The 27,919-nt window shown below is 42.1% G+C and overlaps 1 protein-coding gene across 2 annotated transcripts in view; it reads right to left on the reverse strand.

The window, feature by feature from the left end:
* MICU1 (mitochondrial calcium uptake 1) overlaps positions 1-27,919 on the reverse strand; it is a 109,903-nt gene that overhangs the window by 55,578 nt on the left and 26,406 nt on the right. The window contains exons 6-8 of one of the 2 annotated variants that reach the window (XM_050898915.1): positions 20,363-20,525; positions 10,607-10,650; positions 4,150-4,161 (exon numbers count right to left, since the gene is read on the reverse strand). In XM_050898915.1, coding sequence (XP_050754872.1) covers positions 4,150-4,161; positions 10,607-10,650; positions 20,363-20,525 — 219 coding nt within the window. The remainder of the gene's footprint in view (positions 1-4,149; positions 4,162-10,606; positions 10,651-20,362; positions 20,526-27,919) is intronic. The other variant, XM_050898914.1, reaches the window with a different exon arrangement.

Consider the following 27,919-nt stretch of genomic DNA (forward strand, 5'->3'; position numbering starts at 1 on the left):
ATGCCGTCTCTGCAAAGGCAGAGACGGATGCAAGGTACGGTGCTAGTGTTTGCTCTGCATTCCTAATGCACGTTTAGAGAAGCCTTATCAGCTAAATCCTTGCAGCTCCACTTCATTTTGCATTTCAGAAACTACTTAATGAGCAGCATTTAATTTGCCACTTTGGGGAGAACACATTCTTGGTAAGCCACTTAGAGTTGACAGTTTGTGTTTCAACTTGGAGGAGAAAACACACTTTCGGCACATTTATTCCCATAACTTGTTTAGGTTTCAACATCACCTTCGTACTTATATGAACCAAAGCTTCAGGAATTTATCAGCCTTATGTGACCACTCAACAGTGATTTATACCTTCCAAAACGACAACAAAATAAATATCAAAGTGCATGCAAGATAACGAGTATTTCCCCAGAACCACAAAGTAATTTTGTAAATTAGTAAGGAATTTTAGATGAAGCATAACCATCTTTTATTGACAAATGCCATCATACTCAGTTTGTTCCTTTTTAAAAGAAATACTTTAAAGTTACCAATATTGTGTAAGCAAATACTAAACCATGAATGTTTCGGTGAAGTCACCTTGCTGCAAAGCAATTCTCTTTCAGTCCCAACTGACCACCTTCAGTTATGCAAACCATTTAAAAGACATCTATTAACGTACTTCTTTTATGGTTAGCTGTAGGCATATAGGAAATGAAGTTAAAATGCTGTATGATCAGTGCTAAAAAGAAATATTCTCTTTTCCACAGTAGGAGTTTCCAAAAAAAAAAAATCTTTGTTACAAGTTGGCTAATATAGACAATTTCTTTCCTTGTTTCGGAGTTTTCTGGCTTTACAAGGTAAAGATGACCCTCCATATTATTGCAATTTTGGGATACGTGTCTCTTGACAAATGAAATCTCTCTAACAAGAGGAAAAGAACCCCACGTTAGTACTTATGCATGTAACATTAAGCAGTACGCATAGACAGGATGTGCTATTAGTCCTGCTCGCACATGGCTTGATACCTTGGGCATAAATCAGCAGACAGCACCCCTATAAATAAAAAACTACTAGGAATCCTTCTAAGGATGGGAAAACAAATCTTTTCATAAAATTTATTGGACAATCCATTTAATTAATGCATTTTAAACACTCTTTAGCACCTACCACGCATATTGTTTGACATCCTTAAAAATATTAGCTAGCATCTGCCACCTCATTAGTGCTATGCAACATTTAAATGTGCAGCGACGCAGCTCCTATTTGCCTGGTCCAGCAGAGCCTGCAGGACAGCATCGTGCTGGCACGGACTACTACAGCTCCTTCCCGAGCAGGGCTGTTTAAAATCTGGGGAAATATACTCGGCTCACTAATGTGTTTGCAGCAGATGCTCTGTATTAGTCTATCACACAAGACAGATAAGGGAAAACCCTTAAGAAATACCAGTGAAAACTGCAGGCAATGCAGCCTGCTATGGTAACTAAAAATACTAATGCTTTAAACTCTGTCTGCATCAAAATGCTCAACTGGAGGCTCTGAAATGAGGGAGATTTTTAGATTTTGCTCATTTTTTTGAAGACATAAACTTTAAAGAACCAAAGCCATGTATTTAGAGATTTCATGACAACTCACCTTGGCACCTCACTACCTACATTAAGAAAACTGAAAGAAAGAAATAAAAAGGCTTTCAGAACCAGATTTTAAAATTGAGCCTTTCAGAACCAGATGTTCAAAAGCCTTTTAGGGAAAAAGAGGTAGGGCAGGTCCCTCCGCGCTATGAAACAAGGACAAAAAAAGGACTTGGGGGAGAATTGAGGGATTCAGACTTTTTTTACAGCTAGCTTTATAATGTGGATGCAAAATAAGTCTTTTTAGATGGACTGCCTAGGATTTTTTAATATCACTTTTTATGTATCATTAAATAAGAAAAAAGTGTTTAAGGTTGTGATGGAAATAACACAAGGACTTTCTGAAACTCAAACCTCTTTTTGCAGTGGAAAAAGTTCCTAGTGGCTCTAGATAATTTACTATGAAGTCTACATACTAACAGGCAAATGCAAACAGATTCTGCATGGCAAATCGCAGTGGTTGAGTGTTAGCATAGGCAAATGCTTAAAATTTACTGTTGGCAGATAAATACCGCAGCTTATGACCTTTCAAGAGTATATTTTAATAAAGAGTTTTTTAAAACCTTTGATTTGGGGGTTATTTTATCTGTATATATACACAGGGGGACATAAATACAGAGCTGGACATGAAGTTGTTCTGCATACTCTCTCCCTCTGAATTTGAATTTGGACATGTACAGAGAATCAAAAATTAGGCAGCAATTATTACTACAGGTGGTCTCCTGAGACTGGAAAGAGAAATCTGCATTCCCTCCTTCCAGCAAGGCTCTAAATATTCATCACCTTTAAAACAAACGGCACCTGAAAAGCAAGGCCAGCATTCTGTACGACCGAGGAAAAAAAAAAAAAAAAAAGGACACAGACTTGCCCGACCCTTCGCAGGCAGCAGACCCACTCATGCAAGGGAGAAACCCCTGCTGGAAAAGCAAATAGGAAGTGCCTCGGAAAAGGGACAGTCTACACTGCTGCTCCCCTCCGCTGCGCTGTCTCAGTCCTCCGCAGGGTAATGAAATCACAATCTGTAGGACCACAGCAGTGTTTGTCATGGAAATTTGATGGGAGAGGATTAAAACTAGGTCCTTGATGTCCCAAATCATGCTTCTAAAATGAGTTGACTTTTGACACCTTTGAATTTAAATGGCTGTTTAGGTCTCCAGATGGAAATTGGGATACTGCTTTCCCTCACCTCTGCTCGCGTTACCAAGATGAACTCATTATGTTGATAATGCACACTGCTCGTTTTCTCAGATAAAAACTCCAGTGTGAAAGTACACAAGGCAAGTAATAATTCTGTGTGGAAAGCAAGTATTAAACATTGGTTCAGATGATGAGGTTGGGGCCATACACTCAGTACTAATACCCATCAAATGAGACAGGGTTTTGGGGAAAAACCACATGTAATCATGTAATTAGAGATTGTCATCACAATCGCAAATGGTTTAAGGAACCAAATTAAGATACAACTAAAAATCTTGCCATTCTCTTCCACTCTCTCACTCCTCCTTTCTTATTCACCTGCTTCTGCCATCCAGATCTCCCCTCCTTGTGTAGGCAGTGAGGTCAAGCATCTCCTAAAACATTCCCTCCCACCCTGCTCAATCCATCCTCCTTCCCGCTCCCCTTCTCCCTACTAACTCCATGTTATCCAAGGACAGAGTTTTCAGAGCTCAGTTTTATATCCCTTAAGTATTAGGCATTAATCTAACGCCAGTGAAACTATCAAAGAAATTAAAGCCAAAAATGACCCCATAAACCACTTTTTGATTAAAAGACTGCATACTCCCACTAAGAGCATTTTGTCACCAAGTTGCTTATTTTTTGCTAATATGCCCTATGGATTTCATTAAGGTCACAAAGCTACAAGGCAAACAAAGTGTTTAGAGTACATTTCCCTCTTTTCTTACTAATACTGAAGGAACTTCCCTCTGCTTTCTAGTTCCTCTTCCTAGAAACCATTTTATGAACTATAGCATCTAAATATCTTCTTCCCAAAATATTATTTAATATAGTTCAGCCTACATAGTTCTGTAACTTGAAAAACTCAGGAAAGTTTGCAAAAATAAGCTTCCCCAAACTTACACACATTCAAATACATAATGTTTCCCCACAGTATTTGGCCAGAAAGATGCCTGTCCTTTCTCACAGAATAAAACTAACTTCCTGGCCTCGAGCGGAAAATGCCATTTTCCAACAGAGCCAGCTCTATCGCAGTCTCATCAAGCTGCAAAATAAGTCAGAAGCCTCAAAAGATACCATGAAAATAGGAGGACAGGGAGATACACATTTCAGCTTTGCTCAAAAGATGTTCCCGTTAATAAAGCCATGTATTAACGGTTACCCTGAGGACTGTACTCAACAAGCCAAATTCAAGTATTCTGAAATAAAACCTTTAGGCTGAGGATCAAGGAGAGGATTCAGGATTATTTATTAAAGGAGCAGGGAGAAGGGGTGAGCATACACTGTCCCTTTTACATGAAAAGTGCATAGTTATGAGGTCTGAAGCACAAACTAGTCAAAGCACATGCTGTCTGCTTTGTACCTGCCAGAAATCCTGGTGGAAGGGGAGAGGGTTAGAGGAGGGAAGAAAATGAGGGAATGTTTGGTTACACCAAAAACCAAACCATAATTAGAATAAAGACACAAGTATCAGAGATATTAATAGCTGGAAGAAACACCCGCCGGGTACCTAGAAGCCAGAGTAAAAGAGGACATACAGCAACCAGAGCATTTTAGTAGTATCTGCCAAACGAGACCTGTGAAAATGAGCAACAGAATTAGCGATACAAAAAGATAACAGCAAGTAGAGCTCTGTCAAAACTGAAATACACCACAAATGTTTTGTAGAGGAGGTAGGAAAGGATGAAGCATGTTCTGTACGTGGACATAAAGCAACCCAGCTGTCCACAGGGATGTTTGTGCACCATGCATTTACCTGTGTTAGAAGCAATTAAGTATTTTTGATGAAATTTGTTTTTATTAAAAACAAGCCAAGAGAAGAATTTGCAGTTCAGTGTCCGCACAGGTCCCAGCAAACAGGGAAAAGCGGTGAGTAACACAAACGTGAATCAAAACTGCTAAGCACAGCAGATGGGAGGGCCAAGTTTGGCTGGGAGGAGAAAGCTAACAAGCAAAGAAACCCTCAAACATGGACAGTGGTGTCAGCAAAGAAAGTCAAGAAGAGAAAAATCGTGTCAGCTCAGCTCAGATTTGCTGACTACCTGCAATCAACTGCATCTCTGCTTGCTTCCACAAAGGGTCACAGGCAAGAATTATCTCCCATCAGTTTGTTACGATGCTTTTGGGGACGGCAGAGGAACTTTCATATAGACGAGTGTAAGGCTATTATCTATCTAAGAAGATGCCTCCTGGTTATTATGTAAATACTACCTGCACTGAGATCAGAAGGTGAAGGAATTGAAAAGCAGGAAATCTAAAATTGGACAGCGACGTTTTACACGGATTATGGACCAGGATAGCTGAATGCTTCAAGGTATCTCCAAGCGAGCCATAACCTAGACTCAACAGCTCAAACTGCTGACGCTGGGGACTCATTTATTTCAAACACTCTTACAACAGATACCAGCAAGACCTCATACAGTTGGATTTAGAGGACTCCTCACCTGTTTTCATTGCATCTAAGCTAGAGAAAGTACCGAGTATCCTTCTCTGTTAACGGGCTCAGTAAATCAACTGCACGTGCACGTTACACTGCTATTCACTGAATTGCAAGAGCTTGCCTTTGTTAAGATATCATTTAGAGTTGCATCCTTTTGAATGAAGGTTTCATAGGCACTTAAACATCACAGGAGCTCAGAGCTCTGATCCAATGTTTGGCTCCTGAATGACAGCAGGACTTCGAGCTTGTCTCACTTGCTGCAAGCTTGGGTCTACGGCAGCTTACGCCCCTCTGGTGGAAGTCTCATGCTCCAGCCTTAGCTCACACACAAAGCAAAGGACCCCAGAAATTCAGGCTAATAAATAAAGGCTCCTTTTTCCCTCTCAAATCTGGCAGCAAGATCCTTCAATCCACCAAAAAAAGACGGTCCATCTACCTCCAGTCTTTTCCATGGGGATCCTTCCCGAGTACATTTTTTCAGGCTCCTCTGCTCCTGAGATGCTCTTTAAATCATCTGGCAAGAAATCTTCCTCCTGAGCTGACTCCCAGCAACTCTTCTTTAATGGACACACACCTCCAGTTACAGAGCCTTGGCAGATAAGTGTACTTTAAGCTAATCATTGTACTGATCCATGATACAATCCTGCATTGTACAGTGGAAGCAAATTTCAGGTGTTTTACTGGCCCTTACAGAAACCATCTGAAGTATTTTCCTTTTCCTTCATTTTGCTATTGCTTGGCATTACTCTACGGCATCCTCAAACATCTAGAGATGTAAATATAAATGCTGGCAGGAAATACTTAATTCATAAGTTTAATTAGAAGAAACTATATAATTACTTACTGCAGCAATGGTAGCAGGAGGGTAAGCTCTTGCTGGTAGCTCGAAGGCTTTTGTTCGTATTAAGCAGTAGCAAGAAATTTTCCCCACAGAGAACAAAAAGAGCAAGTCAAGTGTATTCTGTATTAAACTAATAAGCCATCTAGGGTGGTTTTTTTCCTAAATAGGCTAGAGGTCTCTTAAAAGCACTACATCTTACCTTCAGTGTGAGCAGCCAACTGCACAAGACAGATCTATGCTGTGCACCCACCACATCCATTTTCTGCCTCCGCTCACACCTTTCTGTCGGGCTGCACTGCTGAAAGCTCAGCTGTGGGACGCCTGGGAGCTCCCCTGGCTCACCAGGACGGGGACCGCACCAAAGGACCCAGATGACAGGGCAGGATTTTGCTCTGAACAGGGCGGATATGCAGCTCACACTTTAGAGAAATACCACTAACAGCATTGCTTCTTTTTTTCTTTGAGAGATTAAGCTTGCCAATCATTAATGCATAAGCCAAAAAATCCATCAAGTAAACAGAGAAGGCATGTAAAAAGAACATTTTAAACAAAATCTGTATTACAACTTATGTAACATTAATGAAGCTTATGCCACATTACATGTGCTAAGGTATATACTTCTACTTAGCGAGAGCTTATTCATCACTATTACCTTGCTAAGCAAGATCCAAGCAGTGAGTGATGAAGCAGCACAATGCCTCAGTTTGAAAACCAGATGTGCAAAGAACATCTCCACGACACTCTCAAAAGCACCCTTTCTTAAGCCCTAACAAACATTATGCAGCAGGGGAGCAGCACATCTTAAATTAAATAGGACTTCACTCCTCCTAACCAGAGGCATACTTTTCAAGATGGTAAGACAAGAGAAGGGACAACATGAGATATTTCTCCTACAGATGGGTTAAAAAAAGCATTTGCTTTCCCACTGCTAAAATGCAAGAGGAGGAAAGAGACACAGCGGAAATGGAGCAGATGAACAGTCGTGGTCTGGACACCTCCACGCCACAGCACCCTGAGCTACACATTAGATTGTGTCTATTCTCACATCAGCCTTTTGTTCAGGCTCAATATGAACACTTTGAAATGCTTGCAGACTGATGAATATTTTTTTTCTACTCTGAATGAATAGTAATCAATGCCTCTTTTCCTCTGCTTTCCAGAGCTTGCTTCCCTGGGCGAGAAACCACCACACTTCGACAAAAATGGAGCCAGGGACAGAGTTGCCTCCCTGCACACTCAGCCCAGCAGCAGGTCAAAGAAAAGTATGAGTTCATGTTGGCAAACAGATCTGACCAAGGGTTTTTGCTGGATGAATGTCTCCAGGGTTTTTGGTCTCGCAATGAGCGAAGAAAAAGCATTTAGGCTCAAATTACAGGAGCATTGTTCCCATTAATAAGGCAGTAACATTAACCTCCCTCTCCAGCAACCCTATAAATTATCACTAGGAAGAAGGAGGGGCAGGAAAAGGAAAAAAAAGAGTGGGTATTGTCTTCTCACCATAGCATTCAATCACATGCACAGCAAGATGCTTCAGAAACCCCACACAACTACAATAGAGGCACATCACTCCACAAAATCCTTTGGCAAGACCAGTCCCGATCACCGCACGACAGCCAATTAGTTGTTTTGATGGTAACTTTATGTAAATAAAATTGGTTCTGTGAGAAGAACAGCTCATACATCCGCTTACTAATGCTGTAGCATTTAAATCTCAAACATACATGCTCAAAATTCACACCAATACTTTAAACATTGTCCTGTAATATGTCATCAAAATGCAACTGACTGCACAGCTGGTTCTATTCTTTTAACTGAACCTCGTTCTAAATTATTACTTGCATGTAACCCTGGGTATACATCTTTGCTTGGAACTAAAATTAATTCTCTTTTCTACTCTTCAGCCAGGATCTAGCCTGCAGATTGTCAGTACTTTTCAGTACCACAGCTTGCTTGTGTCTGACTGCTGAAACACTCTTTTCACCTTAAAAATGAAGAAGAAAGTTCCAGTGAACAGGCCTATTACTCTTTGAGCGCACGCCTGTACCACAAGTCTCATTACCTCTGCGTGACATTCGTAAGGGTGCTTAGGGGAACGATGGACCTCTTACCCTTCTGCTTGAGCTCATCAGCTCTGCCAACACACAAGGGCAAAGCGCCAGAAAGTTGTCTCCAGGTAGAGGAAGCTTTGATAACCCAAGAGGAACAGTAGTTGGAAACAGGCAAGGAGGAAGAGATGCAAAAGGGTTACATCCCTCGGGCGCTACTATGCAAGCGAAACTTGAATGAGTAAGGTCAGCTCTGCAGCACCTTGGTGCTTGACTGAGTAAAGACAGTGTTGTTTTTTAAACTGAAACCCAAAGCAAGCAATAAAATGAGAGCAAGATGCTATCAGGCAGATCAATCTACTGTCAGCTTCTTTCATTACCAAGGGAGAGCCAAGGCCAACTTATTTTATACTTCTCCTCGAATTATCCTCTCACCTGGACATTACCACTACCCTAATAGCCACGGCCAGATTTAGCCAGTCCCAAGGTGTTTTTAAGCAGACAGCCAAGCAAACAAGAACCTCTATTTCTTCATTTTCAACAGAGCAAACTGCTTCTAGGGTGTTATTAGACTGTGCAAAAAAAACAGGTCCCAGGAGAAGATAACAATAGAGTCCATTGCAGTACCCTAAATCTGCTGCCTCACTTTCAGACTATCCAAACCACAGCACGTAGACATCCAAGTGCAGCACTGACATCTGTAACATATAAAAAGCAATTTCACTCTGCTACAGGTCAGAGCGAAAGGTGGTTAGCGCGTAAGGCAAAGGCTATCTCTTCTCCACCCTTCAGCCAGCATAGATGTTCATTATGCTGAACGGCAAGACCCTAAGAGCGTGGATGACTATGCAGTCGAGCACGGTACCTCAAACACCGACTGTGGGTTTTCAACACCCCTGTGTGGTGACTGTGTCCATCACATCCAAAAGCGTTGCAATTCAAGCCCTCGGTGCTGAGGGGCAAAGGAACAGAAAGTTGAGATCAGCAAAGAGATTGCCTTTGGATCTTTTATCCAATGTGATAGGAACTGACTGCAGAGGGCTCAGGAACAGAGGAATGATTAGCAAAAATAGTGTGGGATTCAGCATTTCTTCCCTACAAACAAATCTTGTTTATGTAAAGCCTAAGGCATGAATGTGATAGCTTGACAAGATAAAATGATGAAAGTGAGTGGATACATAATAGACTGTCATAAACCAGAGGGAGAAACATTTGATATTTTGCAAAGAATATATGTACTTTTTTTTGGTGGGTTTTTTTTTTTTGAATGATGAAAAGCAGACATTGGGTTTGTAGCAGGGGGAGAAGAAAACAAGTCTTCGCAACATGCTTCGTAGTTTTATGCATCAAAACTAACTGTCAAAATACTACCTTCCAATGGTCTGTTTTGAAGCAAAATCTTGCTCTGCTGCCTGGGTAACCAGAACACTTGTACACTGCTGAAGGCAGGGACCACAGGTATTTCATCACTTTCTGTCTTTACCTTTCCCTACTAAACACAAAACAAGGCAGGGAACTGCACGTGTTCAGCCCACACTGTGTTTCTACAGAGCTTTAAATGCATTTTTTTTCAGTGTCGAGGCTTTCTGGAAATGCCTTACACTATGTGTCAGGTACAACACTCAGCAATGAAGGGATCAGATTCTGACTTCCCTTTGGAAAAAACAGAAGCTTTATTTTTCAGATGATGCAGATGAAATGAAAATATTGCTAAAAGCTGGAGTATCATTACGTGCCCATGGTGATATGATGGAAAAATTAACTAACTTGCAGTTATCTGCATCAAGAATTTGATATGAGCTGCTAGTCCTAGGGCCAGAGCTGCCTTTACCGTACTCCTCCATACCAACGGGATTTACCATGTGGTTAACTGAGTCTCTGATTTCCGTAACAACAGGTAGGATGCTATGCGGCTCCACTTACGCAGGCAGACAAAACTAGATCAGAGCATGCTCAACATTTTATCAACACGTATCATGACAGCACAAACATCCAGAACAGTCGTGTACCGCTGTAGGAAGGACCTAGGGTTCAAAAGGGGAACGGAGTAAGGCTGTTTGATGGGGGGAAATACATGCTCGGGATGCAGATAAAAACACAAGAGTGTCTCCTTTCTTTAGGAATCTGGAGATGAGTCTGGAAGGGAAAGGTCAAGCGAACTGCCCCTGAAACGGCATGACTTGTAGGGCTCTCATACAGTCATAAAGCAGCAGCAAGGAAATGCTATTACAACCTATAATTTCCTGGCCTACCACTATATAAAAAGAGGTAATATTTTGTCTGTAAACATTAAAATAAGACCCTTTTTTAAAAAGAAAAAAAATCTTTCTGTCATTACAGAAAAAGCACTGCAATGCCACTAAACAACAAAAAGCTCAGAAGAGAATATTTCAAATACTTCATTTAATTTATACCCACATGCAGGTAATAACTAAAGGACTCTAGGCTAAAAAAGCCATTGAATAATATACACTTAATAGTCTAATGTGCTCACCTTCCCATCATAGCGTTTCACTATAAATTGATCCAGGCCCAGGTCTGAAAGAAAAAAAAAAGATACTTCAAAAAAGTGCTCCTCGAGTGTAATAGTAAGCATTTCTTGGGTTTTCTGCTCGAATGAGGATTAGAAAGTAAAATACACTGTCTGAATAACATCAGTAGAAAGAATAAGGACAGAAGGAAAATGTTTTCGGCTTCGTGCATTTTGTACTTTGTATTTTGATCATGAAAGACAACAAACTCATGGCATCAGAGAAGAAAACCTTCTTCTAGCAGACACAGTAGGAACACAGCTCCCAGCACCTCTCAAGAGCCTGAAATACCCACCCCAAAGTAGAAGATTTCTGCACTATTATGAGGCAAACGTTTCGCCCGTGATGCCATGTAAATGCATGTTCATAAAACTCTTACTGTTTTTAATAACACCTTTTGAATGGCTCACAAATGGGAAAAGAAAGAATTGTTCCCGTAATTAATTGGGATATTCCTAAATAAATCCAAAACTTGATCATATTTTAGTATAAAATCACTCGTAAATAGATTTTAAAGGAGGTAAGTTGTAGCTGCATTCGTAAGAAGGCGAGCGCTTTAGCTAGAAGGGCATTTTGGAGAAAGGCAGGGAGAGGGGTTATTTATACAAGTAAAGTCAATCTCTCATACCATCACGAAATGTGTTTTCTGTCTTGAAGAGGGGAACAAAAACCCCAGCATTTGCAGAGTTAAGGCACAGAGCTCTCAATCTAATCTCCAATGCCCGGCAAGCTATATGTACACTGATGAATTCACATATAAGCAAAATGACAAAAATATTCAATAAGATTAATTATCTGAGCTTTGCAATCTAAAGTCGGGAAGATGTACCCTGAAAGGAGACTAAGCAGAACTCAAACCAAGCACTTTCACTAATTCGGGAGAGCACAGGCCGATTTTTGGTTCTCTGAAGAATAAAACCCCTCAGCAGACCTATGTCCCACGCATTGTCTGCCACTGTTTTTGATAATTATCACATCCTCGTTTCAACTTAAATTAGAAAAAAGATGGAAAAAAGAAAATAAAACCTCTCCCACACCTGCTGCATCACCTGCTCGTGAAGGAGGAAAATAAAACCCTTCCCATCTACTGGAAAGGTTCCTAATGGTTACGGTGCAGAAAATGGAGTTATTAGTTGCTTCGGGGTGACCTGGTTGACCTTTCTGAATCAAAGCAGCTAAACTCCTCCATCACCAATTTCAAAGGTCAAGACAATTATCAGACGGCTTTCTGGATTTGTGAATATTCAAGCCAGAAAACACCTTCTCAATATTTTGTGCGCCTGAAAATAGAGTGAAAATTGCATATTCATATGCATTTTCAGACTTTAATCTTCTTCTGAAGAATTTTGTCCTCAAAGTTGTGGGTATAAACACAGTACAGTAAGTATTGTCACATTTAGAGGCAGAATTCATTTAATGAATGTGCTTATTTTACCAGAGACATGTTATCTGGTCAGAGCTCGCCCCTGACCATCCATCTGGATGCTGACCGCTAAGCCGAGCTTAGCTTATGTCCGTGTGTCGTAATAAAGTCATTTCTCAATCACACCTCCCGTTGCCATGCCAGGAAATAGTGCTGTAAGACATATCCCTGACAGCCCAACATTATACATGTACTCATGGAAAGCTAAAAAAGGACATGGGTTAAAAATAGCAAGTGAAAGTATGTCTTAACGGCACACCCCTCCCCCCCAACTGGACAGTACTATTGGGAAAGCAAACAGGTTCCAAAGGAGACCCACAATGAATGGATGCTCGTGTAGATGAACAGCAAGAAAAGATGAATTAACAACTGTTTTCTTTTATATATATGAAATAACTATCACCTGTATTTCTAAACAGAGATCATAAATATTTATATAGTATATAATAAATAATAATAGATATACAAGTCTGTATGTACATACAGAAAAGTTACTAAAAACAGCCAAACGACACCTAAGGAGGCAGAATACCAGTACCTATACCAAAGGAAGAGGCTAGTATTATAAACTTTGTGCTCTCCACAGATGTTACACGAGGTGGGCAAAAGGGGAGGCGATGGGGGGGTATGACTGGAGGGGACTAAAAAGCACCATGAGAGTTAACAGCAATAAGTTACATTAATGATGGAGTCAGCGAAAGAAAAACACACTGGTGAAGTCAGGAGTTTCGAATACAGGGTAGTTTGCCTCCCGACTGGGGTTTGCTCCAGCCTCATTCACCTAAGCACGGAGATGTTTGTTTCCATGTGTTTCCTCGATTGCTATGGCATGTAACAAAACAACACAGAAAAACAAAGCATCTAGGTAACCTGAGACTATTCCTGCGAGGGACAGAGCAATGGACCTTGACTTACGTACGGCTTTTCTATAACTGCATCCTAACCCTCATGCCAGGTGTAGAAGCTGCCAGGTCTGTCCTCAAGCTTAAGAGCTCTGAGCATTTAATTATTTGCTGAGGAAACTGCTTACAACACCACAGCAGTTACAGAAATGTAGTTATCATTACCTATACCATGTTAGCCTCCTTCGACACAATCACATCTGACAAGAAGCAAATATATAACCTTGGTCTATGCATGTCTCAGAGATCGGGGAGAGACATTTATATGAAAACGCAGCACAAACATTTGTCACTTCTGCTGCTGTCTTTTTTCATGTCACTGTACCAGCACGCCCTGGAAGACAGCATTACCTATTGCAAGCACAAGCATATTGGTTCACATCAGTGTTTTATGCTCACCCTTTCTCCCAGCCACGCACAACGATGCCCCTCTGCTCTGCTGCATTAACTAAGCTGCACACTTAAGTCCCTCTATAAAATTCTCCTACCGTAGCTCCCAACAGAATAAGCCAATTCAAAAGCTGAAAAAGGGCATTTATATGTTCAAGGCATACAGTTTTACTCAATACATTTTCCTTTTTCCAATGCAGTTTATTTTCTTTTTTATGGACTTAGCTACATGTTTTTCCAAAAGTCTTTAATCTTAGAAGTCGACAAAAGGAAACTAAGAAAAAAGAGGGACTGTTGCCTGATGCCTGTGTTGTTCTTTCTTTACATTACATAAAAACCCAAAAGGCTTTTCCTCCAAGATGTTACAATAAGAATTCAGCATTTGCGTAGGCTGGAGAGCTAATGGAAACACTGCATGAATGAGAACAAACTGCACGAATGAGGACAATCACATCTGAATAAGGAAAGGAAAGAATGTTAGTTATTACATCTCCGTTATTCAAAAGGCAGCGTGCTAAGTTAACGCTACCACAGGATTGTCTGTAAGTGATACACTCATAAAACAAATATCCCCTGGCTGTGCTATTGCTGACGAGCTGTAGGAACACAAGCTAATAGGCATGTTTAACAGTAGAAAAGAGCTTTTCCACCTTTCACTGAAAAGCAGGGGCTGAAATACCATTCTCCCAGAAATGGACTAAAGGATTTCCTTCAAGACAGACGGCAATGAAATCCAGAAATCGTTTCAGGAGGATACCTGGCTGCTTCACGAAGCCTCCCCGGGACCGAAGGCAGCGCAACATGCACCACGGCTACTCCAGATTGCATACTGACCACCCAGAGCAGCTGGGCTTCGGTGCTTGTTTCTGCTCGAACAAACCCAGAGGTTTTGCCATGACCTGCCCCAGAATACACCTTTTATTTACACGAAAAACTGTACAACACCTCAGCTTTCACTACACATCTGGATTATTGAAGCCCCTTTTGCTCCCCCAGCCAAGGGTTCTGCACCAGCCGCTCACTTTCAGTGGCGCCAATGGTGACCTGCAACGATTTCCAAATTTGCTCGCCATAGCCAGCTTGCTTGTAATCTTTAAGTACCACTATATATTACTCCTATAAATTCTGATACCACCTAAAGTACTATCAGGGGACCAAAAGAAACAGTAGCACTGCGGTGGAGTACCTAAGCAAGTAGCATCACTAGAAGTGTTATTTCAGATTAGACTGACACCACTTACTCACCAATACTAAGAATATAGGCCTCCACTCTTACTCTTGTGATGGTACTTTCACAGCACTCTAAACCAAAAATGTTTCAAAATAAATCAAAATAACTTACACTCACTGCCTGCCACAATGGGGAAAAGAGGGTGTTCAACAGAAGAACATTATTCGCTGCGTTTACTTCTTTCTTTTTGGGCTAGGGAGGATGTTTTAATGGAGAAGGAATTATTTATGTAAAGGAAAAAACACAGAATAACCTGCTGTTACTCTTGTTCAGCTCTAATCAAATCTAAAGTCAAATGCTTATTATATTTCTATTGATTAATGAAAACATACATTCCACAGATTCACTGAAAGCTACCTAATTACCACACTTGATAAATATCTAAACAATTACTAAGATCTTCATGTCATCCTGTAAAAAAAAAAGCCATGGGCAGCGGATTATAGATTGCAGTTTTAAAAAAAATATTTAACAAACGAGCTTCCAGAAGAACGATTATATTATGCCAAGAACACAGTTGAGATCAATTAGAAACCACCATGATTTCCTCTGGGATGCCAGTTTTCCACTGATGGAAAAATCTTTTCAACTCCTTCCAGTCTTTATATCCTTGTCAGATTTTTCACGTTATTTGGGTACATTTACTCATCACCTGCTTTTCCTTTCCCATTGCTTGTTATATAACATGGACTCTTTTTCTTGCAAGTAGATGAGCAAAAGGGCTAATTACGAAGACTGAAGAAGAGCCTGCTAACCATGCATGCAACATACTATGTTATGGGAGGAGAAAATGCTGGACCAAGTTTTCCCCTCCAGAGCTGTAACCCAGCTTCTGATTTTTGTATGAGTATTTTCCCCCGAATTTAAAATGTAATCCGCAAGCAAACAATGAGCTGCCTGAGATTTCTCAGGGGGCAACACTCTCGGGTTTGTGTTAAAGTCCAGAACTGTTTTGTTCAAGGAACTACTTTGCTCTCATCTATCTCCCCCTCCTCCAACAGGCAAGTCAGTCTCTCTATGAGACATGCATTCGTAACACAACTGATCGGCCATACCAACCTGCTGTCTATACTGGAAGCTCTAATTATTTGTTTCTTCTGATGACTATCACATAAGCATGCACGTAACTACACCTCTTGCTTGCTTCTCCTTGGCTAGGTGCCTGGGGTCTCGTATCAGGCATTAAAGCTCAAACAAGATTCTTGCCTAGGAATGATGTATTTTCACATAAAAAACCCCCACATCTATTCAGTCTCCTGGTTCAGGAGATAACCACGGAGTTAACTCTCCCTCTCACTCACATCCTTTCCCTGAAGACCTCTCCAGCAGATATATTTGGGGGAGAACACAGAACTAAGTCCCCATCAACAAACCAGAAGGCTAGTTCAGCATCTCTAGTTTCCTTCTGGGTCTTAAATATCCCAGCTGAACACTTTGCGTAACTTTAGGGATCTGTGCAGGCCTAGGGAGTCCTCCCCCTCCCCACCAGACCAGGTGAGCGCTTGTCACAGCTCATGACTGCTGGTTCTACAAAAGATCAGATCCACATTTTACAAACTTGATTCAAAATAACAAATAATCACTCAAGCATTGCAACAATCCAGAAGCCAGCTTGTGCTCAGCTGCTCATGAAGTCCAGACATGAAAAACAAACCATTTCAAAACCAAGAATCAAGCTATACAATCTGACCAAGTCACCAGACATCGGCTCCGTCCTTCACAGCTCCTCTCCCCCAACACCGTCCTGCGTGCAGAGGCTGCAGGGTCACAGCTGCTGCTTCTGGCTGAGCTTCAACAGCATGTTTGTGGTTTCTTGCAGACAAAAAAAAAAAAAAGAAAAAAGAAAAAGCTTCCAGGGCATTTCCAAAAGTTCAGATATTTGAGCCACTGCAGAACGTGGTGGATCTTGAAAGGCATCTTTCATACGGCAGGAGTTTGGGTTAACCAGGGAGGTTAACACTGGGATGGAAGAGCAAGACTGGTTTGGGTATAACCTGTCTTCATTACAGCGTGCTGTGATGAGATATGAAGCCTTTTTTACTTCTTTTAATCCTTATTGCAAAGGCCAAAAAAACCTGGTACTGGCTAAGTATGTCACAGCTCCTTTTTAGTCCAGGATGTCCCAAAATACTCACTTTCCTGAGTAAAACGATCAAAGCAGAATGGAAACAGACAAAGCTGGGGAAATTGAGGGAACTCAGTAGGAAAGAGACGAGGACTGGGCAGGCCGCCACCAAGCAGGTCCAAGCACTTGGAAACATTCATGCAGGCCAAGAGCTATGCAGGACTACAGAGAATGTGCCAGCAACGACCTGCAAGTATCAGGCATGGTTATGACTCCTGTCAAGTGTCATGGCTTCATACACCTTTTTCAGCAAAAGCTGAAACATCTAAAATGGGGTTTTTGCAATCCCTTACCCTTCCCACTGGAGACTGAGAGGTAGTATTTTCAGGTGGTTTTGGGCTGGGGTACCAAACAAGCACCAGGTACAAAGCAGCCATCCCTGCTCATCCAGCCTTGGAGCCGAGCAACCTCTCAGGTACCAGAGGAGGTGGGAGGGAAAAAAAAACAAAAAACAAAAAACAAAAAACCAACACAGGCCTGCAGGGAGCGGATATCACTGCCCACACTTCTGTTGGCGCATGGACTTCCCAGATAGCATATAAAGACTTTTTTGGTTTTTTTTAAAGCAGCTTCCAAGTTTAATGTCATTCTTCGGCTTATTCTGACAGACACTTCCAAGCTCAGCAAGAGTGTGTCACACCTTAAGCACATCTTGTCTACTTGGGAAAGCCACAGCAGAACATTTTACTGAGCTATTAAGAGAAAGCAATCTACAGGAGCTAATGAATTGGCATTCATTTTCCCCAAGCTAGCAAAACGCAGTCTAGAATTAAGTTGACACTTTATTGACAATAAATCAAACTTTCCCCTATGTAATCCATAAAAATGAATCAGGCATAAGATACCTCGCAGTAAATTAGCAGTTTAAAAGTAAGTACAACAGGGACTCAGAAACCTCACTACTCCGTATCACTTCTATTCCACAGCATTTTCCCTCCATAAAATAGCAGACATTAACAAGAAGTTACTCACTGAAATTATGACCGGCAGCTTGAGCATACAGAGCATCCCCTGCCCTCCTCATGTCCTGGACTGCTTATGCAGGACCATATTAATTCACAGGACAAGAAGGCGATTGCTTTGCAGCACAAACCTATCAACAAATACCACTCATGGAAAACCTTGGTGTCAGTGGGACTGCAGAAAATAATCTGGAATTCAGTTCAAGCATTAACCTACCGAGCTAGTACAATTACAGCAGGCTACATTGCTACCTGAAGGAGATTTCCAAGGAGCGCTCCAGGCTACATCACTACCTGAAGGAGCACCCTGGGATGAAGGCCGGATGCTCCAGCCCCGGCGGAGGGCACACCTGAGTCGTGACTAAGAGAGAAAGCAGCCCTGGCATTTCCCTACTAATCTATAATCTCGATTATCCTATGAGTCAAAACTACCGAACGGATGTAAAGTACAGAAATAAACTGGCCAGCAGGTAGCAGTCTTTGTCCTACTGTAACTGGTTTTAAAATCAGACCTATCTTTTTTTTTTTTTAATACCAGGTATTAAAACATTTGGGAACAAGGTTATGGCTGGTTTGACTTTACTGTAGCATTAAGCATTTTACTCTTCTACTGTTCATCATGTATTAAAAAACCATTTACCGTGATGGCCATGACGTACAGTGCTCATAAGGAACACTCATCCTAGCAGCAGCTTCATCTAGAAGTAAGTCCATGACAGTAACAGTCCCCAAGACGGATTTTGAAACCAACAAGATACAAGATGCCGACGCTCCTGCTTTGCCTGCTGATGGGCAGCCAAAGCTCAATTTCCATCTCATCCCACTTTCCAAGAGCACCTATAAGTATCACTATGGCAATTTTCTTCCCTTATAGGCTGCTTTGTGTCACTGACTGGCAGCGTTTACAGGCACTTTAAGGCGCGACAGGCTTCATGGGGCCATTTAAGCAGCTCACCTAGCCAGGATAATAATAGTTACAATGGAGAGTTAGTGGCTAAGACTGACAAATTATTTCCCATTAGTCACCTTCGCTTGTCTCCAAAGTAGGTGTTTTCTGTGCCCTCTTCCACCTATTTTCTGTGCACACCTTGAAATGCACGAAGCACATATACTGCATGGAGGAAGTAAAAGAGAATCAGATGTGTTGAAATTAAACATAGGATGTTTTCTATTTTTAAGCTGGCTGACAAAAAAAAAGTTACTTGCATGGGAAGACTCGCACTCAACCAGGCGTTAACTGCTTTTCAAAGTACCAGTTCAAGGAGCTTTAGATAGATAAGAGGGTAACACACAATTTCAGCATCTATGAACATTATCTTCTGTTTATTGCTAAAACTAATTCTTCACTGAAGAGGAAACCAGGTAATTCATATGAAAACTACAGCCATTTTCAGGACTTGATGAAAAACTAAACCTCAATCCATCAACATGCTTTTAACACTAATGCCAGGATTATTTTTTCTTCCCTCCAGCACACACTTCATATTGTTGTTTTCTAAGCACAAGTGTACATGGTATTTATTTAGCAGCTGTCATGTAAGATAACAAAACAGTTTCACAGTTTGTACATAACCCCTGCTCTAGAAAAGTTAATATTTGGGGGCTGAGGTTCTTCATTAATGCCTGCAGAGAGAAGTTTTAATTTGACAAAAGCCTGTTTCATTCTTTGAGATACACTGTGGGAGACCAAGAAACCTGATGTCCCACATCTCACCCAAAACACGAATCTCCTCCAAAACAGAAGACAGGCAAAATCCTCCTGCCACGCCACAAAAACAAACCTCTTACCAAATGCTCAGGACACAGCTTTCCAGACCAGAAAAAAAGTGTCTGCTCTCCCGCCTGTCACCTGCCAAACCCCCACAGGTACCACATCTGATGTGCTTCCCTGCAATCTGCAGGGAATTTGAAGCCAGCAGAGGTGAGTCCCACCCTGGCCAGCAGCATCACAGCTCAGCCAGGCACATGGAGCTGCCTGCACCCCTTTATTGCTAAGGTATTCCTTGCCAAAGCAACCTCCTTTTGTACGTTTATGAACAGTTCTTAAAATGATTCAGTTGAAGGTGATCTTTCACTGTTAAATATGCAAGAAAGTCATCTCATCTGCTCTTCAAGGGCTCACACCAACAAGATCTACTATGCTGCAACAGCACTTCAGCCAACATGGAAGGGACTAGGCTAATTTTGGGTTTGGAGCATGGAGATGGAATAGCTTCAGGAGGTGCTTTCTAGCCCTAGCAACCCCTGGTTCAAAGCTCCCAAGAAGCATACCACGACCAACACTTCTGAACCTGAATGATCACCGTGATTTGGCAGCACCGCACTGCCGTCAGTCAGCTGGGTTCAAGCTGGCATGGACACACTGCAGGCTCTGCTGGAGAGACGAGTGTGGCTCCTGCACTGGTAGCTTCCTGCCTCACTCCTGCATTCGTTATATCTCCGTTATCCTTCTGCACATCATTACATTGCCGTAACTCGTGGCTTAAGAGTCTCACTTTTTTTTGACTGTGGCAGTGTCCTAAATCAGACAGCAACCCCCCTTTTGTGCCTTACCTCTCAACATAAGAACAATACCCAACAACATAACTGTTTGATGGGAAGTTTAAAGATCAGGTAAGCAGTGACTGTAAAGTTTATTCCCGTTTGCTGTACCAGTTCCTCTAATTACTACACACACACCACTTACTTTCTGGTTGTTTTTCATTAGGTGTTATTGATCTCACGAAATCCTGTGGTGTCATAAAAACCTCTGATTCACCATGCTCGTTTATGACTTTCAAAGTGGCGAAGTATCTGAAGATTTTGTCCGGCGTGGAGTAGGCTCTGATCCTGTTCTCGTATTCCATCACCTGGAAATGAAATTTAACCAGTATTAGATGTGCATGGTTCCTCCCCCATCATCTACATTAGCAGCCACCTTTAGTCCTCTGAAGGTTTTGCCACAGGACAAAGTTGTGTGCAGCAACACAACACATGAAAGAACTAATGCTGGAAAGGTCAAAACCCCTCCTATCCCCAGCCTTTGAACTACCAGGAAAACTGGAAGTATCAGCTCCTGATGTCCCAGGATTAAAAGCAAACACTAAGACTCTTTACTATTGATAAGTTTTGACTCTTCATGATGGCAGAGGAAAAACAAATTAACAAAATCCCTGAAGGCGCTTCTAAACACGAACATAAAAAAAGCACTAGCATCACATTTGAGAGTCTAAAGCTGCTCAACATTTTAATCACAGTGTTGAAGGGTCTGATTTGTGATTAATAAATGAAGTAAAAGAAAAAATTCGTGGAGAGCTGGGAGAGCCCTTTACTTTCAAGCTGTCTTGGAAAAAACTACTTGGAGCCACAGCTGGTTGCTCAGTCACTCAACATAATTTTTTCCTCTTTTCTATCACATTGACAAAATTCTGCAGAGACCTTCTTGACTCAGTCCTCTTCTCCCCACCAATCTGCCACTTGCTAACTCTGCCAGCAGCGATTATTTTGTACCTAGAACTGTTTTCCCCAACATACAGCTGGAATTAATCAAACAGAACAGAAAGCTTTTATAAACAAAATCACAACATAAGGCCATAAGGGAGGAAAAAGGCACAAAGACCTACACTTCATTATGTATTAGAGCAGAAAACTTTCCTTCTTAGTTCAGCTTTTTATTCCTGCACTATATGCCATGTTTAACAGTCCATAATGTACTTGAAACCTGCAGTACTTCTGGCCAAGAGCCACAGGAGAAAAAAACCAACCAACCATCTGCTGGAAGAGAACAGACAAGATCAAGGGTACTGACAAGGCAGCTGTAGATCATTTATGGCTTTGGTCCTGTTTCAGCCTTGTCCTTTAACTCAAACAACTTCTCCACCCTGATGTTTATCAGACAGAAAACACCCTCTCTAGTTTTCCATATTTCTAGGATAAAACAAGCCAAAGGCTTTTAATCCCCCAAGCCAGGCTTCAGTAAAGCAACTAGGGGAAAGCAAAGTCTCTCTCCTCTACGTTTGTTCCAGCTCAGATCTCCAGCAAATGCAGCCGGAGACGACAATATCTAAAGCATTCTCCCCACTCATCTTAGCATCACCATACCTTTTTCATAATTCAGAAATGTCCTTGCATCAACCACTACAACCAGCTCCCTCTTTCCTGCAGCCACCTGCATAGAAGAAAATTTTTGTCCCTAGTCCCTTTTGCTGCTAGCCTTTGCACCTATAATCAACAAACCTAATCCCATTTTTATTGCTTCAGTCCACAAGGTCCTCCAAAGATAAGGGCACTAGATTGAGAACAATCATTTTATTGTAAAGTTCCAAGTCACCGTCTATCAGCCGAACTGCAGTAAACGACAACACGCTTTCCCAGCTCTTTCCAGCTGCCAAAGCTGCACGTGTCTTTGTCTACAGCTCCCACCTCGCAGGTACTAACTTGGTATGGCAAAGTGATCTTTTGACTTGTGATTGCAGGCCCATATCTCACTCCTTCCTGTAGCATGACCTGATCTCATGAATAACACTCCACCCAACTTGATCAGCCAAAAACATAGTTAAGTATTTTTACCTTCGAGCAAGACTACTAAAACCTACTACAGTATCAAGCCCAGGACTGGAGCCAAGAGCAGACACCACAGACCACGACCAGCAGCTCCCTCCATCCATGACACCCTTTCAACACAGCCTGCTTTCTAGCTAGAACACTTGCCTGCCTGAGACTTTACATTACTCCCAATTCTCCGAGCCTGTGGAAAAGTTTCTTGCAAGGCACTATCAAATGCTTCCCTTCAGCCCAGCTAGGTAAGTTATACCTCTTTTACTCAACAACTCCACTGCTGCACCAGAGACATTAGTCCTGACATTTCTGCCAGTAAAACCATGTGTCATTTTATCCCATTTGACTTCACATCCGCAACGGATCTTTCCTCTGTATCTGTTTTAAGATCTTGCTAAGATACTACTGACAGGCCTGTTGCTGTCAGGTGCTTTTCTTCTCATTTTTGGAGTTGCTGCTGGCCTGACATCTTTACCGAGACTCCTCCTTACCAGTCCAGCAACTTCACTGCCAACTCTTTCTTATCCCAAGCTTGCGGTAATCCTCAAGGCCCCTGCTTTACTGATGTTACGCAGTCTATGTTTTGCTTCGACTTCGGGCACAGCAATTTTCCCACACCCCATTCAGATCCACGCTGCACCCTCAAGTCCACCACAATCATCACGTGCAACAGATGGAAAGCGTCCATTTACTACGTGGCCCTTTCCTAGATCATTTGCCATCCCGTCTTCTATCCACGCGTATTGCGAAATGAAAAGCTTCCTCGGATGACTGCCAGGCACTCATGAGGATACAATTTTGAATACGCGGCTCTTGAGCAGGAAGGGTCAGTCTGTTGCTCAAAAGCCACGTACGGCTCCCAAAGTAACGTGGCGTGGCTCACAAAAGCTTACTAACAACACAGGCTAAAAAAAGGTCTCCTGTCTCACCATGCAGCACAACCACCCCGCACAGATCTGCAAACCCAGAGGTTTGTCCCCATGCAGTCTGTGGTTTCATGAGAAATATAGAAGTAGTTTTGGGCTTCCCCTCCTCCAACAAAAGCAGCTGAATGCCTTTACAAAAATAGGACCTAAGTGTGCAGCAGGTGGAGAGCTAACCGTCTCATTTTGCATTAGGTCTCAGAGCAGCATCAGACAGCAAAGCAGGAAATTAAGGATTTTTAATGACCATCATCTTCCGATGCGAAATCGAAGAGAGCTGAGCTGACCTACCATCTCCATGAAAGCTCAAAGCAGCCCCTCTAAGCAGTGTAAGAAATGGGTGTTAGCTGTTAAGCGATTTGAGTTTCAGATCCAGAAGGGAACGTGATTATGTACAGCTACTCAATGTTTCATGGGGAGCTACTGTTAGTTTTAATTGTTTGCATCCTTTTGAGTTCCAGCAATTAGCTGTGACATACACAAAACCACAATTTTCAGGACAAACACATTCCTGAAAAATTATGAGAAAGAACAGTCTTGAATAACTCACAATCTAGACCAAAAAAGTAGAATCTAAACCACCTGTTCAGTATCTCACAGGCTGTTTTCATCACAACCAAAAATCACACTTTTTCCTCAAACTTCCCTACAAGAAGTGAGCAAATGCAGCAACACTTCTTCCCTTTTGCCCGCAGCTGAACTCACAATTACCTCATTTTCATTTTCGCTAACATGATCTAATCAGCTGGCAAAAACTAACAAATATGCTACAACCCATCCCTCTGACTTCAAGACTGGATAGAACACAAAGCCAGGTCAAGAAGGGAACAGCCAAGACCCTGCAAATGGGAACAACTCACTCAACTCAAGACTGGGTGCTAAACACAGTGGGCAACAACATGGGTACCCTGATCTCACTATACAAATGTGGAGATAAAAGCACACGTGTATGTATTTGGGTGTACACACCACCATTTGTGAGGTTTGGGGTTTTTTTTACACTACTTCGAAACAATCTGGACATAAAATCATCCCAGACAAGTCTCTCCTCCCATGACCTCTCACCTATGAAATACTCCAAAATACTTTCCTGGCAAAGCATGCACCCAGGCAGCTGCCTTCCCCCAGTACGCACCAGTCCTCCATGCAGTGGAGACCAGCCAAAAATTCTCATCCTGCCCCTAGAACTGCAGCCTCATGTAATCAGGGGCCTCCAGAAAGATTATGTGACCAAAAGGGAAAAGTCCCTTTTTGGCATTTATTAATAGAGTATGTACCAGAGGAGAAAGATGAGCAAGTAATCCTTATTGCTCTACAAGAGCAAAGCTGCTGTCGAGACAGCCAATGTTTATGCTAAGCCTCAGGTTAAAAGGAGAAAAATTAAATCCTGTGCAGACATGAAAATAAAGCTCTAAATTAACATCTCAGTTCACTTCCAGAGCATCACCGGGGCCTCCCTGACCATGCGACAGCACACGTGTCTTAGCGGGGTAAATTAATTAGGATTCATTTTCGTTGGGTTTCCTACTGTAATGCACACCAAAATGAAGTCGCAGCATGACTAACACTCCTAAGGCAGCATACCTACAGGACCCAGCAGACACTGCAAGCGGATCTTGATAAAGCAGTCCTAATGCTGCATGCAAACACTTTTAGCAAGTTAATTAACACATCAGCCCACCTACATCATGTATTACTGCTCACGAGCCTTCAAACTATAAAAGCACTCAATCAATCTTTTCCTTTTCCACCTTACACAGTCAGGACCTATACATTGCATAGCCTTCAAGACAACACGTGCCCAGGAACCATCCACACGTGACCTCGGCACCAGCCCCAGCAGATACAGAGTGATTTATATTTTGACTTCCTCTTCACTGAATCACTACCCAAAACAGCAATGTCAAGCCTAATTTATTATTTCACCACTAACCATCAACTGCATTAAAAGCAACATTGAGATAACAAACAAGTGTTAAACAGTTTCAATTAAGCTTAATTTTTTCTTAAGGAAAACCCCACACTATTTTCAATTAATTACGGGAAGAGTTGGAAAGCGTTTTTACTGTGGGTGGTGGTGTTCGGGTTTGTCTTTTTTTTTTAAAAACATATATGTCGTGGTTTAACCCCAATCAGCAACTAAGCACCACGCAGCCATTTCCCCCTTCCCCCTCCCAGTGGGGTGAGGAGGAGGATTGGGAAAAAAAAAAAGTAAAACTCATGTGTTGAGATAAGAACAGTTTAATAACTAAAGTAAAATATAATACTAACAATAGTAACAATGAAATACAATAATAATAATAGTAATGAAAAGGAATATAACAAAAAAAAGGAAGGGGGAGGGAAAAGAAAAAAAACCAACAGTGATGCACAACGCAATTGCTCACCACCCGCTGACCGATGCCCAGTTAGTTCCCGAGCTGCGATCCGCGCCTCCCGGCCAACTCCCCCCTGTTTCTATACTGGGCATGACGTTCCATGGTATGGAATACCCCTTTGGCTAGTTGGCATCAGCTGCCCCGGCTCTGCTCCCTCCCAGCTTCTTGCACACCTGCTTGCTGGCAGAGCATGGGAGACTGAAAAGTCCTTGGCTTAAGATAAGCACTACTTAGCGACAACTAAAACATCAGAGTGTTATCAACATCATTCTCACACTAAATCCCAAACACAGCACTGTACCAGATACTAAAAAGAAAATTAACTCTATCCCAGCCGAAACGAGGACAATATAGAAGAGTCAAGAATTCCCTACGTGCCTCACAACTCATTAGAGGAGCAGCACATCCTGGGAGCAGCCCTGATTTTGAATCGGGAGCCAGGGCACACCTTCCTCTGTCATCTGAGCTGGAAACATTCAAACATACCTCCTGAGATGACTCACTAGGGCAACTCCTGATCAAACATGAAGCCCACAATGGAGCCGTTCAAACATAAACACGGAATCCGGCACCTGGGAGACTACCGGTTACATCCTGCATTAAAAGAAGCAAAAGCAACGCTGGCGTTCAGGTCACAGAAGGCGCATTCCGTCTTAAGGCTGGAGAGAAAAGGGCTTATGTTGGCAAAAAGATTGTGAGGTCTGTTTTAAACAGTGCTCTCCCCGCTGAAACTGCTGCTCCTGAGTCGAGCACTGTAAGAGGAAGGAAGGCTGTGGACTGAGAAGGGATCCAGGCTGCACGTTGTTCCCACCGGACCTCTTGGGCACCCTCCACGCCTGGCTCGGGTCTTATTTGGAAAGCGTGGCCACATTCCTCCCTGCCTAGTATGGGAAGGAAAGAGCTGGTCAACGTAGGCACGTCTCCTAACAACTGGAATAAAAGTCGCTGCTTGCAAACCAACATTCTCTGGCTTCCCTAGCCAGAAGCAGCCAGCCACGTAAGACAAAAATCAATCATTACATTCGCTGTATCAACAAATGTTCTTTTTTAAAAATCAGAGTGTGGATGAAGGTGGATCATTTCTTTGCTCTTTGCAACGTGCCTCCATCTGCTGACACTGGAAAAAATAACCTGCTTTTCTTGAGTGGTACTGGCAAGAGTCGAAGTTTTGCTGAAGCTATCAGAGTACCTGACACCCAGTTCCCAAGAAAATTAGCAGAAGCCGAGAACCCATATTCCTGGACAATTCTGAGTATCTCAGCATAGGATCTTACAACATAATTTCACTGAGCTGCCACCAGCATGTCACAATAGGGAGAGTTTGGAGCCCCAAATACCACAAGGCACTTGAAATTTCAAGGCATGTAATCTACTCTAACCAAGAACAGAATATGATTCAGCAACTTCAAACAAAACAGCTCTTAATTTTTTTATGAAAAGCTGTTAAGCCACTATATATGACCATCCACAATTTAACAGCTCATGAGATGCAGCCTCCAGGATATGGACTTAAAAATAATTATCAGAAGCAAATCATACAGAAAGGAATTGTGAAGAGCATATACTCCCGTTCTTCTCTTCGGCGCTGCAAAGACATTAAATCAAACACAGCCCAATAAAACCGACATCTGGACAGGTTTAAAAAATAAAATACTGCTGTCTGCCAACTCTCAGTTACAGGACTCTCCATCAGACCAAATCGTACATCTTGTAATAACAGTGGTTACAGATAGTACCAAACTAGTTGTCAGACAGTCCTGAGGAGCCCATAGCTCTCAGGATTGCCCAACAGTGAAGGCAGGTCACAAGTTGACAATATAGTTCATCACTCAAGCCCTCCTCCTCTTCAAAATGTGTCTGATATGAAAATTAGATAGGCATAACCATCAAGAGAGAGACATGACTAACCATGAAAAGGGAGTGAGGTTGTACTTCAACAACTACATTTACATGGAATAATTAAAGGAAAAATTAAAGTATGCCTTTTCTGTAACCCTCCCTTCCACACTCGTCCTCTACTTCTCCCTACGTACACTGTGTATGTTCACAGGCAAACGGATGGACTCAGACACACACATGCTGGATGCTCTAGATGGTTTTAAAGCTTTTGCACTGATTCCCTACTTCGCATGCACCACCCTAACAGCCATGAAGGCAGGAGCCTTGATTTCTCAATGAGCCACTTCTCGGACATCCAACTGGAGATGGAAAAAGAGGTCTCCATTTCAGAGGATCAGTGTACTTTGCACTTTCCAAATAAACAAGTTTCAACTGAAAGAAACTCAAGGTAGCATGCCAAGAAAGTAGGTTCCCAAAACAGTAAGGTCCCTTTGAAAATAAAAAGTAGAGAGGAAAAGCCAGACTCTATACACGTGCTGTACCACAATCCAAATAAGATGTTCTGCA

This window comes from Gymnogyps californianus, chromosome 6 (assembly GCF_018139145.2).
Source record: "Gymnogyps californianus isolate 813 chromosome 6, ASM1813914v2, whole genome shotgun sequence".
NCBI lineage: Eukaryota > Metazoa > Chordata > Aves > Accipitriformes > Cathartidae > Gymnogyps > Gymnogyps californianus.